Source organism: Artibeus jamaicensis, unplaced genomic scaffold (genome assembly GCF_021234435.1).
Source record: "Artibeus jamaicensis isolate MK-2021 breed Jamaican fruit bat unplaced genomic scaffold, CSHL_Jam_final contig_2259, whole genome shotgun sequence".
NCBI classification, from domain to species: domain Eukaryota; kingdom Metazoa; phylum Chordata; class Mammalia; order Chiroptera; family Phyllostomidae; genus Artibeus; species Artibeus jamaicensis.
In genome coordinates this window covers 7,336,085-7,350,500 of record NW_026521468.1, presented here as the reverse complement: position 1 = coordinate 7,350,500, position 14,416 = coordinate 7,336,085, and the positions used below count along the sequence as shown (strand labels likewise).

The 14,416-nt window shown below is 61.8% G+C and overlaps 1 protein-coding gene and 1 long non-coding RNA gene across 2 annotated transcripts; both read left to right on the top strand.

Annotated features, from left to right (window-relative positions):
- Positions 1-48: 48 nt before the first annotated feature.
- Positions 49-3,270, top strand: LOC119058626 (uncharacterized). The gene is made up of 3 exons (XR_005084277.2): positions 49-153; positions 331-484; positions 1,042-3,270. It is a non-coding gene; the product is annotated as an uncharacterized LOC119058626 (long non-coding RNA).
- A 792-nt stretch (positions 3,271-4,062) lies between these two features.
- On the top strand, positions 4,063-14,299 carry CANT1 (calcium activated nucleotidase 1). Its single transcript, XM_053660424.1, has 5 exons — positions 4,063-4,165; positions 6,329-6,453; positions 11,189-11,839; positions 13,005-13,208; positions 13,831-14,299. The coding sequence occupies exons 2-5, from the start codon at positions 6,441-6,443 to the stop codon at positions 14,199-14,201; spliced, it is 1,239 nt and encodes a 412-aa protein (XP_053516399.1). The 5' UTR covers positions 4,063-4,165; positions 6,329-6,440; the 3' UTR covers positions 14,202-14,299.
- The last annotated feature ends 117 nt before the right edge of the window (positions 14,300-14,416 follow it).

The window sequence follows — 14,416 nt, the reverse complement described above, 5'->3', positions numbered from 1 at the left end:
CTCTGAAACCGGAAACGCTCACGCCGTTGAGGAGGGGTTGGCGGAGCCCAAGCGAAGCGCCGGTGCACTCGCTGTAGTCGTCCTCGCTGGGAGCGCCGTCTTCTTCCCTCCCTCTGCTGGGGTGCAGCCCCCACAGCTCCCAGGAGATTAGAGGTGGGGTTCCCGGCTCTCCTGAAGCAGGAACTGGGGAAGGGGATGAAGTGGGGCTCCGAGCTCCAGGGCTCCCTGGGCACCCAGGTGAGCCAGGGGGCTGGGGGCTTGGGAAGCTCGAGGGAAAGGGGCATGGGGTCTGAGGACACTTGGGTAACGCCATCACCGCCCCCATCTCAGGCCAACAGGCAAACAGGCAGAGAGTCGCCCGCCCAGGCTCCTGGAGAATGCAAGTCAGCCTTCAGTAAAGGAAATGGAATGTGTCACCCGAACGCAGAGCTGGCCAGGTCCCTAAATGCCCTTTGTCATCAACTTCATTTACTGCTTTGAAACGGTGAGCAGGAAAGATGGGAAATTTTGCTGGCCACGGGCGGTCTCTCGGGCGGCTCGGCTCCCTCCTGCGGCCGGCCACGGCGCCGCCGAGCGGTTCAGCAAATACCTTCCCCTTGGACAGGGTCCTGACCAGCAGTAGGACAGGAGTCATAGCAAAAGGAAGCAAAACAAATGGCAGCCGCAGGGACAGCCGAAGCCAGCGCGGGGCCTGGGGGAGGTTTCCTCGGCCTCGGGCGGGTCAGAGGCCAGGGCTGACCAGAATGATGAAGTCCCGCCCCCCCCAGCTCTTTCTCTTGGGCTCCCCACCAGCCGCAGGCCATGCCCACCCTGGAATTCCCTAGGAGCCCACTCCCCCCGCACCAGGCGCCTGGGCCAAACCCCAACGTTGGCCCGAGTATTCCCAGGAAAAGGGTGGCTCATGGGACGTAAAGCCCCGAGACCGGGGGCGGGGGGGCGGGTAGAACATTCCTGGAATCTCGGGGGGAGCACACCCAGTGTCCCTCGGGTTTGCCAGTTCCTTCTCTCTCCCTGGGCATGTCTGTTTTCTCATCGTTGCAGAAAACTATGTGACCTTGGTCCCAGTCTGTGAGACGCTCGGTTCCAGATAAGCACTGCTGACCTTAGCGGCCCTGGGAGTTTTCCCACTGTGACCGAACGGCCTGCCTCTCCCAGCTATTTCGGGCCGGGCTGCCCAGTGGCCTCCCAGGGGCAGAGGCTGGTACGGCAAACTTTTGAATTCCTTCCCGAAGGGCAGCCACAGGCAGGCTTGGATAGCGGTCCCGCTGCCAAGGGGCGGGGGTGGGACAGCCTCCGCGGAGGAGCTTCGGAGAAGGAGCCGAGATGGAGATTTGGCTGCCAGGCCCAGCCTCCCTGGCCGCTGGCCCCACTCGCTGCTCCTGGACAGCGGCGCCTGCGGGCTCGCACGTTTGGGGCAGGTGGGGATGGGGACTGGCTGCGGCAGAGACGCGACAGGCCGATGTCCTGCCTCCCGCGCCTGCAGAAGGCCCCCGTCGGAGGGGCGCAAACCTGTCCAAGGTTGTCCCCTCTGCACGCTCCACGCAAAGTCGAAAAGTCGGGCAGCCCTGGGTGAGAGACCACGTCTGCAGTCTCACCGTCGCCATTCACGTGCTCCCCGACCCCAGTCAGGCCGTGTGGTGCCCATGGCTCGGTTTCCCCACCTCTCAACGTTTCTGCCCCTCTCTGGGGGAGGCCTTTTTAGGACTTTCAGAGAAGACGGAGGTGGGCCAGGACCAGCGGTCAGGCAATTTTCCTTAATAAATACAGTAGGAGGGCCCTCTGGTGGACAGCGTGAGACTAAGCACTCGACTGAGCAATGAATAAGTGGGTGAGTATCCCCGTGAGTAAAGCATCGTTAGTCTTTTAGGCAGAGGGTCAAACAAGAGCAGGGGACTTCCAGGAGGAGGCTCTGGTGAGGTCTCCCAGGGCTCGAGGAAGACTCGGAGAATGAAGGTCACCGGGAAACCCGTGAGTCCACGACCGCTGAGTCGCTGTTGACAGTGAGGAGCACATTTCACAGCCCCATGTGCCCGGAAGCTGGCTCACTGAGAGATGCGACACCCTTTGACACAGTCCTATTTCCTCCAGGACTTCATCCCACAGACACAGTTGCAGCTGTGTCCACACCGCAAGTCCAGGGACGCGTCCTGAGGCCTTGCCCTAATGCAGGAGGATGGCAGATGCCCTGAAAGGGCATCGCCGGGCCTGGAAAAACGAGGGACAGTCCTTCCATGCAGTGGGACACCACACCGCTTCTCAGAGAATGCAGGAGCCGAGGTGGAACAAGCCACACTGGGAGGTGAAAAATTACGAACGTTATTGAAGGACGTGCTCTGAAAAAAAGACCCGAGTAAATGGAAAGGCGAACTGTGTTCTCGGGTGGAAGAGCCGTGAAAATCTCAGTCCTCGCCCGACCTCCCTGCAGACCGAAAACAATTCCGTTCAAAATTCCAAAAGGCGGGGTGGCTGGGATGTCACGGGGGTGGGTGCAGGGGCCCACCACCTGTGCAGGTTTGTTAGAAAGAGGACCATGGTATTGGAGCAGATGTGAACTATTACACCAACACAACAGAACCAAAAGCCCCCAGGTGGAGGCACGTGCCGGGAAATTTGAGCTATTATTCAACTGGGGTTGCACATATTTCGATGGGGGAAGGGACGGGCTATTCTGTAAACACAGCACGGAGACAGGTGTCGCATGTGCGGAAGAAGGGATGCACATGACCGAGAATGTCAGAAAGGCGCACCCTGCTTGGTGATCGGGTATCAAGAAGACGCCTGGGCCAACGGGCTGGTAAAACTGATACACCTGATATTAACACACCCCACCCTGTGGGGCAACAGGATCTCGCGTCCACTGCGCACGGTTTTGCTTCATTTTGGTAAAAGCTATTACAGGCATGTACACTGTTCAGGGTCACCACGTTCAGGATCGTGGGCACCTCCCGGGGTGAAAGGCAGGTGGGGGCCAGGAGGAACACCTGAGAGCTTTCAAGGTCAAAGGGTTAATGTTTTATTTTTTAAGCTGGAAAGCATAGAAAGATTTAGGTATCTTAGTAAATGAACATTTGAGTGATTGACAACAATGACAGTAATATACGGTGTATGGTGGGAACTCACTTCAGCATGATGGGAAACATAAGTGAAGGTTCCATCAGAAAAGGTTTGTCCTCTTCCCCGTCCTGCCCCACCGCCAACGCAGAACTGTGTGTCTAGCACATTTCCGTCTGGTTTTTTAAAAGGTAGTGTAATATATGTGTTTATGATTTGCTTGTGTGTCACCAATATCTGTAAGAATAACCACAAGAAACTGGTAACAGTGATTGCCTCTGGGGAGGGAATGCAGAAGCGGGAGGGAGGGTTGTTTCTCACTGTGCCATTTACATAATTAGAAATTTTTTTGTGCATCTGCTACCTTAGTAAAAAGCTCCTGAGAGACCCAGAGATGTTTGCACGCACGGCGGAAGGCTCCTGTGTGACACCCAACGCTACCAGGCTTTTCCCCAAGATTTCTAACAAGAGCACCGTTGCCACACTTGGGGGTGAGAGGCAGGAATGCCCTTCACCATATTCCGTTAAAATAGCTCTGGCGCTGGAGAAACGGGAGGAATTAGAGACCCTTATTTGGGGAGGGCTTTGTTGACTGCCAAGTCAGAGGAACTTCCGCCCCGACCGCTCCAGCGGGTAGACCTGTGCCCTGACCTTGGCTTTGCAACTGATCTATTCCAGTCCCCAAGAACGGGGCTTGGAAAACCCAAGGGGAAGGGGGTGTTTGAGAATGGAGGTGTCAGAAAAGGGCCCAGACAAGAGGTCTTATAATTTCAGCTAGAGGAATGATAACATCCCTCCTGAGTAGTCTTGACCCCCGTCCCGCTCCCCTTTCTGCTCTGCGGACGTTCCTGATTAATGAGGAGTTAGCGGCCTGCGGGTGGGCAACGCTGGAGTCCTTCCCGCCTGCCCCAGACCTGCTGGATGAACAACAAAAACTACAACTCCCAGCAGGCCCTCTAGCCTCCGGTGCGCAGCCGCAGAGCAGAGGCTGCCGGGAGCGTGTTGCCCGGAGGCGTGGCGAGCGTGCCGGGCGGAAGTCGGCACCCGCTCGGACACGGCCCTGCCCGCAGCGAGACCCGCGCTGTCTGGGGGCCCCGGAGCCAGCCCGCACCGGGTGAGTGACTGCGCCCGTCTGCTGCCGCCTTCCGACCTTGCCGCGTCCCTCGCCCAGCTCCCGCCCCCCACCATGTGACCGATAGGTCCCCAAGTCCGCAGATCGGCTCTCCCTGTGACTGCGGTGGGCCAGCTCGCCTCTGGCTCTGAAGACCTGTCCCCTTTTTCTTACTAGTGGCGGACACCACCCCCCTCTGACTTGAGGAGTCCCGTGCCCTCTGACCCTGATGGACTTGTGCGGGACACCTAACCCTGGGGACAGCCCTCTGCCGCCCCCTCTGATTTCAGTACCCCCTCCTCCGACCTGCGCGGGGTGGGGGGCACCTCCTGCCCCCTTAGCGTGCCCTCCCCTATCCGATGGACACTTTGCATATCTGCAGCAGCCCAGCCTTCCTCTCCTTTCCCTCAGCACAACCCACTTTTCTTCCTTTCGCACCCGAAGTACTCTCCCTCTCTGCCTGGTTGGGATCCTTTCATCCCTGGGGACCAGCACCTCCTTTCTTACCCTGCTCTTTGGAGCCTTTCTTCGTCCTCTGTGTCCCCAGGCTTGGTGGGCCCCTCGCACCTGCACTCACTTGCCTTTCTCCCAAGCACCCTAGGGCCCCCCAGGAGAGCAGTGTCCCTTTACACACCAGCGCCCTTCCTTGTTCCTGCCCCGTTGCAGTGTGTGCTTGGCGGTTTTCTATGTTCTCAGCAAAGCCTGCGTTTGGGAGCACGCCCGCTGGCGTGCAATGGGTCTTGCCGGCTCTTCAGGGTTAGGGCCAGCACCTGACTGGAGCGGAGCCACACAGCAGGGGGCGTGTGAAGGGAGCGGCGCTGCAGCCTCTCCTTCCAGTCCCTTTGGAGGTCTTCCCAGGCCGCGCTGCAGACCCTCTGCCAGCCCCTGGCCCCACCCACGGGCCTCTCAGTAGAAGGAAAAGTCCAGGCGGAGCCTGTGGACAAGGTGGGGCTTCTTCCAGAGCAGCCGGTGGCCTCCGGGGGTCCCGCCCTCCTGGCCTCAATGAGCCTTCTATTCAGGCCCTGCCTGCCTGCCGACGGGCACGTTAGCCGGCCAGCCTGCTCCCTTTGGACTTCCTAGAGATGTCCTGTCCCTGGCAGCCTAGTGCATCCCCTGGGGGAGCACGAGGTGAAGCGTGGCTGGTCCAGGCACTGTCAGAGTCCCCACGGGGCCTGCGGACAGGGCCTCCTCTCCTCACTCTGCCCTTGTCCACACCCACCGGACCCCACCGCAATGTTCTGTCCATCACAGGGTGGTGCAGGGAGTCACATTCCGGGTGTGCAGGTGCCACCGCCTGTCCCCACATGACCCCCACCAGAGGTGCGATCATTTGATGTCTCCCGTGCACTACAAGTCTCCTTTCTTCCCCCTAAAGCCGCACCCCAAGTGTGCGGTAGTTCACGCCCTGTTTCATAGCAGCTCAGTCAGCATGTTGGTTTAAGCTGCTGATCCTGGAGGGCGTTGACAGCCGGCCCCACTGTGTGCCTACTCCACCAGGGCTCCGAGCCCTGAGGAATGAGGATACCTGGGTTCGGTGGGGACTCTTACTCTGGCACTGTGTCTGTCCCCCACTCGCTGGAGGTGGCCTTTGGGGTGGGCACACAGGTTCCCATAAATGCACTTGGCCCCTCCCTCAGAGTCCCTGGCCAGCAGTGTGGTGATTGTCGTGGCAACCATAAGGGGTCGACTGTGAACGAGTGTTTTCTCTTTCAAAACCAAACTATCTCAGATCTGGGGCGAGGTGGGGGGGCACAGGGCCCCAAGACGGGCGGTGTGAAGACAAGGCGTTGCCCTGTTGTGAGGACTATTGTGGAAGGGTTCGGCGGGACCTGGAGAGCATTCCTGCAGCTCGGGCAGCGGCCTGGGCCTCCCGGGAGTCGTGGAGGCCAAGGGGTAGGGCTCTCTCCTCTCTGATCAGGGAGCGAACCTTGGTGGCCAGCCCGGCCTGGACCACAGCCGGACACCTGCCTTCTTAAGGAGCAGCAAGCGCTGTGCACAGCGGGGAAGGGAGCCTGCGAGGGGAGGGCTGCCTGACCCGGAGGCAGAGGAGGCAGGGAACGTGGGGTGGACGCTCCTTTCCTCCCATCTTCGATCTGTGCCCTCCCTTCCCGCCCTCCCGGATCCTGGAAGGGAGGGGCCCCATAAGCCTGTTTGTCCTGCCACCAGTGCGGACTGCTCCTGAAGGACGCCTGAGAAGGCCGCCCTCTTGCTGTACATGGTTGGGAGTGCCGTCCCCTTTCGTCTGAGCCTTGGGTAGAGTCTGGTGGCAGGCCCGAGGATGGCCCAGGAAGGTAGGAATGTCTGCGGCTGTCTTCACTGGTAACTGAAGGTGGGGGGGCTGCCCCGGCCCCCCACCCCAGGTCTGGGGACCTCCTGGGAGGTGACAGACAGCCTGCGCACCTGGCAGCTCCATGAGGAAGCGCTGGTTTGACAGGAGCCAGGAACACATGGGTGTCAGCCGCCATGCTGGAGACAGACCACCCTAAAGAGTGGGAGGGGGATTAGGACTCCAGCCTTGGGGGGGCATGTCCCTCCCGTCTCCTGTGGTCTCTCTTCCCAGGGAGGTGGCCCTGCAGTGTGGCTGCTGGAGCAGGAAGCGGCGGGGGCACTGGGCCCTGGGGTTTCTGGCAGGGAGAGAACTCACCTGTGCAGCTGAGCCTGGCTGCCTGCGAGGCCAGGACACTTTACGGGACTGGGCACCTTGGCCTCACTTTCCTGCGGACAGTCAGGACAGCAAAGCTCGTGCAGGACCTGAGGAGTAGGGGGGAGGGCGGGCCACTGCTGAGGCCGGCTCCGTCCATCCTGCCGGCGCCCCGCTCCGTTGGGGTGTGTGGCTGGCAGTTTTTGTTCTTGCGTGTTTGTTTTTTAAGTAAAAGCACAAGCTCTCGCCCTGCCCCAGGCCTCCTGCGGGCAGCGTGCCAGCTGTCGTGGGTGTGGAGCTGCCGTGGGGTGGTGGGTATCTGATTGGAAATGCCCTTTTCCGCAAAGCCGGAGTCAGTCCTGTGGGCACAGCCTGGGGGAGGTGTTCAGGAGGCCGAGTTAAGGGGTTTCCTGGAGGCCCGGGCAGCCTTACTGTCCCCAAGCCGCCCTTCTTTTCTTTAGCAAACAGAAGGGGACCGCCCAGTGTCCCGCCCCGGACCCCGCAGGGCCCTGCCCCCCAGGAGCTCAGAGTCCATGCGGAGCGTCTGCTGCGGTCACAGAGCCACGTCCCCGACAGAGGCGGCACCAGGACAGGGCTCGGGAGGTGTGTTTGTCTCCAGGGCTGCCGGACGAGGCGCCACAGACTGGGCGGCCGAGAAGGGGGCCTTCACTGTCGTCCCTCAGGAGGCCCGGAGCCCGGGACTGTCCTCCCCACCTGGCTGGACTGACGGTGTCAGCAGGGCTGTGCTCCCTCCAAAGGCTCTGGGGGACAGCCCGTCCCTGCCGCTTCCAGCTTCTGGGTGGTGGTGCATCCCCCGATCTCTGTCTCCGTGGTCACCTGCCTCTGCTCTGTCATCGAACACCCCTTAGCCTCTCGATGTGACTGCGGGCAGGGCCACAGGGCAGCCTCCCCATCTTGAGAGCCTTAACTTGTCGCCTCGGCAACGCCCCGCTGCCCTGTAAGGGTCCCGCACCTGACGCCTTCAGGGCCAGGGCCAGCGCCACAGGAGGCAGCTCGTGGTTGGGGAGGCACAGCCCTACATACAGGCTGGGCGGGGAAGCCCAATGCACCAGGGAGGGGTGGGGCGCCGCAGAGCATCGCCGCCCTGGTCCTGTCCTTGCCACTGGCGGGGTCCCCGTGGGGGGTCCCCCTGAGGGTCCCGGGTGCAGGCCCGTTGTCTGCCCCCTCGGAGGGGTGCTGCTCCAGGGTGGTGGGGTGGGGACGGGCGCCAGGCTGTGGTCACACGGCCCTGAGTCTCAGTCCGTCCACAGCAGTCCCTGGCCTGCTGGGACCAAGCAGGCAGAGAGGTGGCAGGGCCTCTGGGGACGGTGGGGACGGGGGTAGAGGGAGTGGCCGGGCAGCCAGGGTGAGCCGTCACAGTGGTGACAGCTGGGCCTCGGGCGTGCGTGTCTGTGGGGTGAAGGCGGGGCACGGGGACAGGCATTTGGGCGGAGGGGGAGCAGGTGTGGGCTTCCGCCCTTCGGTGGGCGGGGTCCTGAGTGCCCCCTGCCGCCCGGCAACAGGCAGCCCTGCCCGAGAGCTGCGTGGGGTGGGAGTCCCAGTGGAGCGGGGTGAGGGGCAGGGACACACCTGCACTACAGGGGTCTTTCTGAGGCGCTGACATTTTTAAAAACCCCAAGAGGGAGGGTGAGGCAACTGTGAGGGTGGGAGAGCCAGCCCTGCAGGGAGGGGGGCGGACAGGGGCTGCTTGCTGGAGAGTGGTGAGGTCTCAGTGACTCAGTCCCATGGACTTGCCTGCCGCGGTCCGGCCGCAGCGGGTCAAGGGGTCCCACAGGTGAGGGTAGGCGTCGGCACTGGGCAACAGACGACAACACGCCTCAAAGGACAGTGAAGCTCTGTTCCGTTTATTGCAAGTACAAGCAGATTTTTATATTTTCATTTTAGGTAGTGATTAACATTTGCAGTATAACGTGATCATTTAAGCAGAAAAAATTAATACAAAGGTAATCAGTAAAAGTACGAAAGTTCCCATAGATTTAGTTAAAGATTATTTTAACTAGGAGAGCCATTAATCAGACAATTAGAAGTATCCTATTGTATGTTAAAGTTTCTCAGAATTTGGCATAGGGCAAAAGGATACGCTAGATTGAGTAGAGAAAATAGGAAATTTATTATAAGGCCCTTGTGATGTCTAACTTAGCTCTCTACCTTTTTTTTGCTTAAAATGTTTTTCTGTGTACTATAAATTCTGACTCCTTACTAACTGTTTAGTTTGTAATAACTAACTAGCTTCTGTTATTTCTTTGCCTGTCCAGTTGATATATATTCTTATTCAAGGTAAAGGAGGGGCTATTCCTATGTTGCAGTGGGCTTTCAAGGGTACTTCTTTTAAGTTTCTCTAGGAGTTCTTTTATAGATATGTTTTGTACTTTGATTCCCTCTAAGAAAGCAGTGAGATCATCTCCTGATTTCCTAGAGTATTCTATCTCGGGTGTTTTTCCAATGATCTGTTATTGATTAAGCTTGAATTCTCAGATTGTTCTGGTTGTTTCTTTGTACCTATATTCCCTGACGTTCTAGTATATTATTATTCTGTTCATTGAGCCGGGAAAGGTCTAGGCGCACTATCTGAATCACTGCAAGGGTATGCATAATGATTAAAGCAAAAAGGGTCATGATCCCCAAAGCAAGCACAATCACAATAGGTATTGCAAGGCCTTCCATGCCACATCCACCAGGTTGGAAACTGCTTCCTTGAAGTCTTACACCCCCTCTCAGGACCTTGTCACGGAGAGAGGGATCCAACAGTGGACGCGGCAGTGGACGTGGCACTTGCCTAGCAGGGTGGTGGCTGCGGGGGTGAGTGCGGGGCAGCACCGGCTAAGGGAGGCCCTCCGTCCCCCCGGCCCTTGGTGAGAAGGGGCCGTGGGAGCGTGCGGGGACCAGCGGGAAGAGCCACAGGGCCTGGGATGGAGTCGGGCTGGGGAAGGAGGGCAAGGCCGGGCCTCCTGAGCTTGGGAGGCGGTGACTCCCGAGGGGAGATTGGGGGGGCAGGTGGGTTTGCGGGGGGCAGAAAGACTTGGGTTGACATTGTACATCTAGGGCGTGCCTTAGAAGGCCAGGCAGAGCCGTGAACGGAGCTGAGGGGGCAGACCTCATGGGGACTGGGGCCGAGCTAGACGCCAGGAAGCTGGCAGGGCCAGGACTCCATCTGCCAGCGAGAAGGCCACAGCCACCAGCTCTATGGCCACACGGGAGCCCTTCCTGGGGGAGGGGCGCCCTGCGGGCAGCAGGTCCCACATGCCTCAGAGGCACTTTCCCACACCCAAGCCTGTGGCCAAAACCGAAGTCTGCCCAGAAGCAGGGGGCGGGGCTGGCTTCCCAGCGGGCTTGCTGTGGTTCCCGCTCTCAGACCCAGCCCGGGGCCCACACACGAGGCCCCGGGGGGCACGGAGCCTCCGAGTGCCCTGGCCCTGCCCCTGCCCAGGTGCCACGGGCCGTGGGGAGCCTCTGCCCCTGATGTCGGCCTGGGTTGTCCTGGGGAGGAAGCAGCTGTGCCCAGCTTGGGCAGTTTCTCAGGCTGAAGGACAGAGCCAGAGCCGCCACGGGCGGTGACCTCCCAAGTCCACTCCCGGCACAGTAGCTGCCTCGGAGCGAGACGCTGGCCTGAAGCTGCCATGGCCGCGCCAGGGTCTGTGCTGAGGACAGGTGGTGGGAGCTGTCGTTCCTGGGGGCTGCCGTCCAGCGGTGGCGCTGCACCGGGGACTGGCAGGGGCTGAGCCAGGGGAGCCCTGTCCTGGGAGCCAGTGCGCTGACGCAGCGGGCACCAGGTGGCCCGGGCTGTTTGCACTCCGGCCCCGCAGTTCCTGGCATTCGCAGGAAGGTGCCAGAGCACAGGTTTTGCCCCAAACAGGACGACACCTGTTTGGCTCGGACCCGTTTGGAGTTCACACTTGGAGAGCGCAGAAGCCTGACTCGGGAGGGGGCAGAGCAGGTGCCCCTGCGCACCGTCGTGGGGGCCGGACGCAGACCAGCCCGCGGATGTCTGTGCGAGAGCTTCGGGGGGGTGGGGTGGAGGGTGCGTCGGGAGCAGAGCTGCAGGGAGGACTTCCCAGCTGGGGTGGCGTTTGATGGACACGCTGGCCCGCCCCTCCCCTGAGATGGCAGAGCGCGTCTGCGGGGCTCCTGTCCCTGCAGCTGGGCAGGGACACCATCGTCCCACTCTGGATGGCGTCTCATATCGTTGAGAGAGAGGGGACAGGGACATCGCTGGGGTCAGGACACAGGCCAAGGAGGGAACTGTGGCCACCATGTTGTGGCAGCGCCACTGACGCTGGGCAGGCGGCCTTCCGACCGGCCCCTTCCAGTGACAGGAAGGCACCGTGTCTCCCAGGCGTGACCTCTCTCCCCTCCCTGGTGCGCAGGTCCCGCTGGCTCTTCCTTCGCACGCCTGCCGGCCCCCCCACCCCCGGAATGGAGTGAGTCTATGCACACCCTCTGGGTAGGAGTGGGGGGCCTTCCCGTGCTGGCGTCCATGACCAAGGCTGCGGACACCCGCTTCCGCCCCCGCTGGAAGGTGATCCTGCCGTCCTTCGTGGGCGCCGCCCTCCTCTGGCTGCTCTATGCCCACCGCCCAGCCCCAGGCCGGCTGCCAGCCCCCAGTGCCCCCCACCTGCGGATCCGCCAGACGCCCCCCGAGCGGTACAATGACACCTACCCCCTGTCCGCCCCGCAGAGGGCGCCGGGCGGGACCCGGTACCGCATCGCGCTCATCGCCGACCTGGACACGGAGTCGAAGGCCAAAGAGGAAAACACCTGGTTCAGTTACCTAAAAAAGGGCTACCTGACCCTGTCCGACAGTGGGGACAAGGTGACCGTGGAGTGGGACAAAGGCCACAGGGTCCTGGAGTCCCACCTGGCGGAAAAGGGGCGGGGCATGGAGCTGTCTGACCTGATCGTCTTCAACGGGAAGCTCTACTCTGTGGACGACCGGACGGGGGTCGTCTACCAGATCGAGGGCACCAAGGTGGTGCCCTGGGTCATCCTGCCGGATGGCGACGGGACCACGGGCAAAGGTGAGCGGGCGGCGCCGGGTCCTGGGCCTGGCGGAGGGGCAGAGCCAGGCTCCGGTGGGGGCGGCTGTCACTGGCTAGGCTGCACGTGCTCGGAGAGGAGCCTTCACACTTCTGGAAGGAGGGATGGTTCCGGAGCGTGTGCCCCCACCCCTGCCCACGGCCCCCCAGCCTGGGAGACAGCCTGGCAGAGCCCAGACCACAGCAGTTTCCCGGCATGTGAGCCCACCCCTGGCAGGACAGGGCGCTCACCCCGCAGGTCTCAGGGCGGCTGCCTGCTGCCCTGGGCTCCTCTCATAATGGTGTGAGGTGGGGGGACAGTCCCTCTTCCTGTCCTAGAAGGTGTCTTAAGAGCACATTGGGGTCGCACCCTTGGGGGCCTTCCCTTGGGGCTTGGGGTTGCACTGCCGCCTCTGTGGACTGTGTCTGCGGAGGAGGCTCACGTCCCCCGCCCCGCCCTCCTTTCCGGGGGCCCAGCAGGGGGGGTCCGTGTGAGCCAGGGCCCCACGCGGGTGGACGCCGGGCCCGCGGCTCTGCTGTTTGCAAGAAAGGGTCACTGCCATCAGTGGGCAGGAGCCAACTGGGAAGGAGTCCGGGGGACCAGGGCCTCTGACAGCAGGCAGCCTGATGATGGCACTGCGGCAGGGCTGACCGACCCCTCCGTGGTCCCGCACTCCCACTGTGGGCTGGAACCTCCCAGGAAGCTCCACTCCACTGCGCTGTCCGAGGTGGAAGGGGGCACCTTGAGGGACAGGACTGTCAGGGCCAGAGGGCACTGACGAGAGGCAGGCTGGGCCTCCCAGAGCCGAGGGCGCTGGTGGCAGGGACAGTTCATGTTGGTTCACCTGGATGTCCCAGCAGAGCTGTTCTGGGCCGAGTGGCCAGAGGCCAGCGTGACTGCCCCCGGAGATCAGGGAGAGAGGAAGTGGGGCAACACAGGTAGGAGGCAGGTGCCAGCTGCCCCATGTGAGTCGTCCTGGGGTCTGCTCTGAAGGGGGGGCTGGCTGCTGGCCCTCTGGGGGCGGAGCTCAGGCTGGCCTGGCCTGTCTGCTTTCTGGTCACTGCCTCGAGTGAAGTCCAGCACGGTGGCCCCTGCCACCCAGGGTGCTAGGCCCGGCAGAGGGCTGGCAACGTGCTCAGGCCTCTGCTCTCAACCTCCTGTCTGCAGGCTTCAAAGCTGAGTGGCTGGCGGTAAAGGACGAGCATCTCTACGTGGGCGGCCTGGGCAAGGAGTGGACCACCACCACAGGGGAGGTGGTGAACGAGAACCCGGAGTGGGTGAAGGTGGTGGGCTTCCGGGGCAGCGTGGACCACGAGAACTGGGTGTCCAGCTACAACGCCCTGCGTGCCGCCGCTGGGATCCACCCACCAGGTGAGAGCTGCGGGCCCAGGGGCATCGGCAGCCTGGTTCCCACTCGACCTGCCCCCACTTACGGCCCTGCCGTCCGCCTTGGACAGCGCAGTCACGGCTGTCCTTCAGGGCTGGGACGAGGGGGACAGAGCTGCAGGTCTTCCCATTGCCTCCCAAGAGTCATGGTTTGCAATACGGAGTCATGATGCTCAGGACAGTCTGGCCTGTCCTGGGCTTGGGGGGCCAAAACCGAGGACCCCCCCGCAGGCCCCTCCTTTTCCAGTGGGAGAGTGGAGGCCCTGCCTCTCTGCCTCTGAGGCTGGCTCTTCCTGCCCAGCCAGTGGCTGGTCCCTCTGGTCCCCTTACCGCCACCCCACCCCCCCCCCCGGCACTCTGCATGACCAGTGCCAGGGCAACAGGGAGGGCAGACAGACCTCATGGCGGTGGCTTCTCAGCAGCTCCAGGGGCAGGAGAGCCTCCACGGGCCCTGTCCATCCCTGACTCTCTGGGCAGGAATAGTGCAAAGGGGGACCCACAGGAAAGCTGGGCGGTGACGGCCAACAGTGCCCACAGGGGCTGGTCCCCACCCGCCACCGCCCTGCGGCCCAGGGCCCCGCCCTGACGGCCCGCCGCGTGCCCCCAGGCTACCTCATCCACGAGTCCGCCTGCTGGAGCGACACGCTGCAGCGCTGGTTCTTCCTGCCGCGCCGCGCCAGCCAGGAGCGCTACAGCGAGCGGGACGACGAGCGCAGGGGCACCAACCTGCTGCTGAGCGCCAGCCCGGACTTCGGGGACGTCTCCGTCCGCCGCGTCGGCGAGGTCGTGCCCACGCACGGCTTCTCCTCCTTCAAGTTCGTCCCCAACACCGACGACCAGGTCATCGTGGCCCTCAAGTCCGAGGAGGACAGTGGCAATGTCGCCACCTACATCATGGCCTTTACGCTCGACGGGCGCATCCTTCTGCCGGAGACCAAGGTCGGCGGTGTGAAGTTCGAAGGAATAGAATTTATTTAAATTAAAAAATTAAGACATCAGACAGGGCCAAGGGTGGACGGTGGAAGCTACTGGACACGAGGACTCAGGTTTTATAAAACGCAGAGGGCTGCCCTTTTCTGGCCTGTGTTTGCTCTTTTTCTCTCCGGAACTCCGAGCCGTGTATCTGGTTCAGGGGCCTCCCCAGCGGGCAGCGTGCGCAGCCGAGTTGGGGCTTGCCAGAGCCGGGGTCCCCT

Bases quoted from the DNA above. Each gene is read 5' to 3' on its own strand.
- CANT1 (XM_053660424.1), top strand. The intron at 11,840-13,004 runs GTGAGCGGGCGG...TCCTGTCTGCAG, and splicing joins CGACGGGACCACGGGCAAAG to GCTTCAAAGCTGAGTGGCTG. The intron at 13,209-13,830 runs GTGAGAGCTGCG...GCGTGCCCCCAG, and splicing joins CGCTGGGATCCACCCACCAG to GCTACCTCATCCACGAGTCC.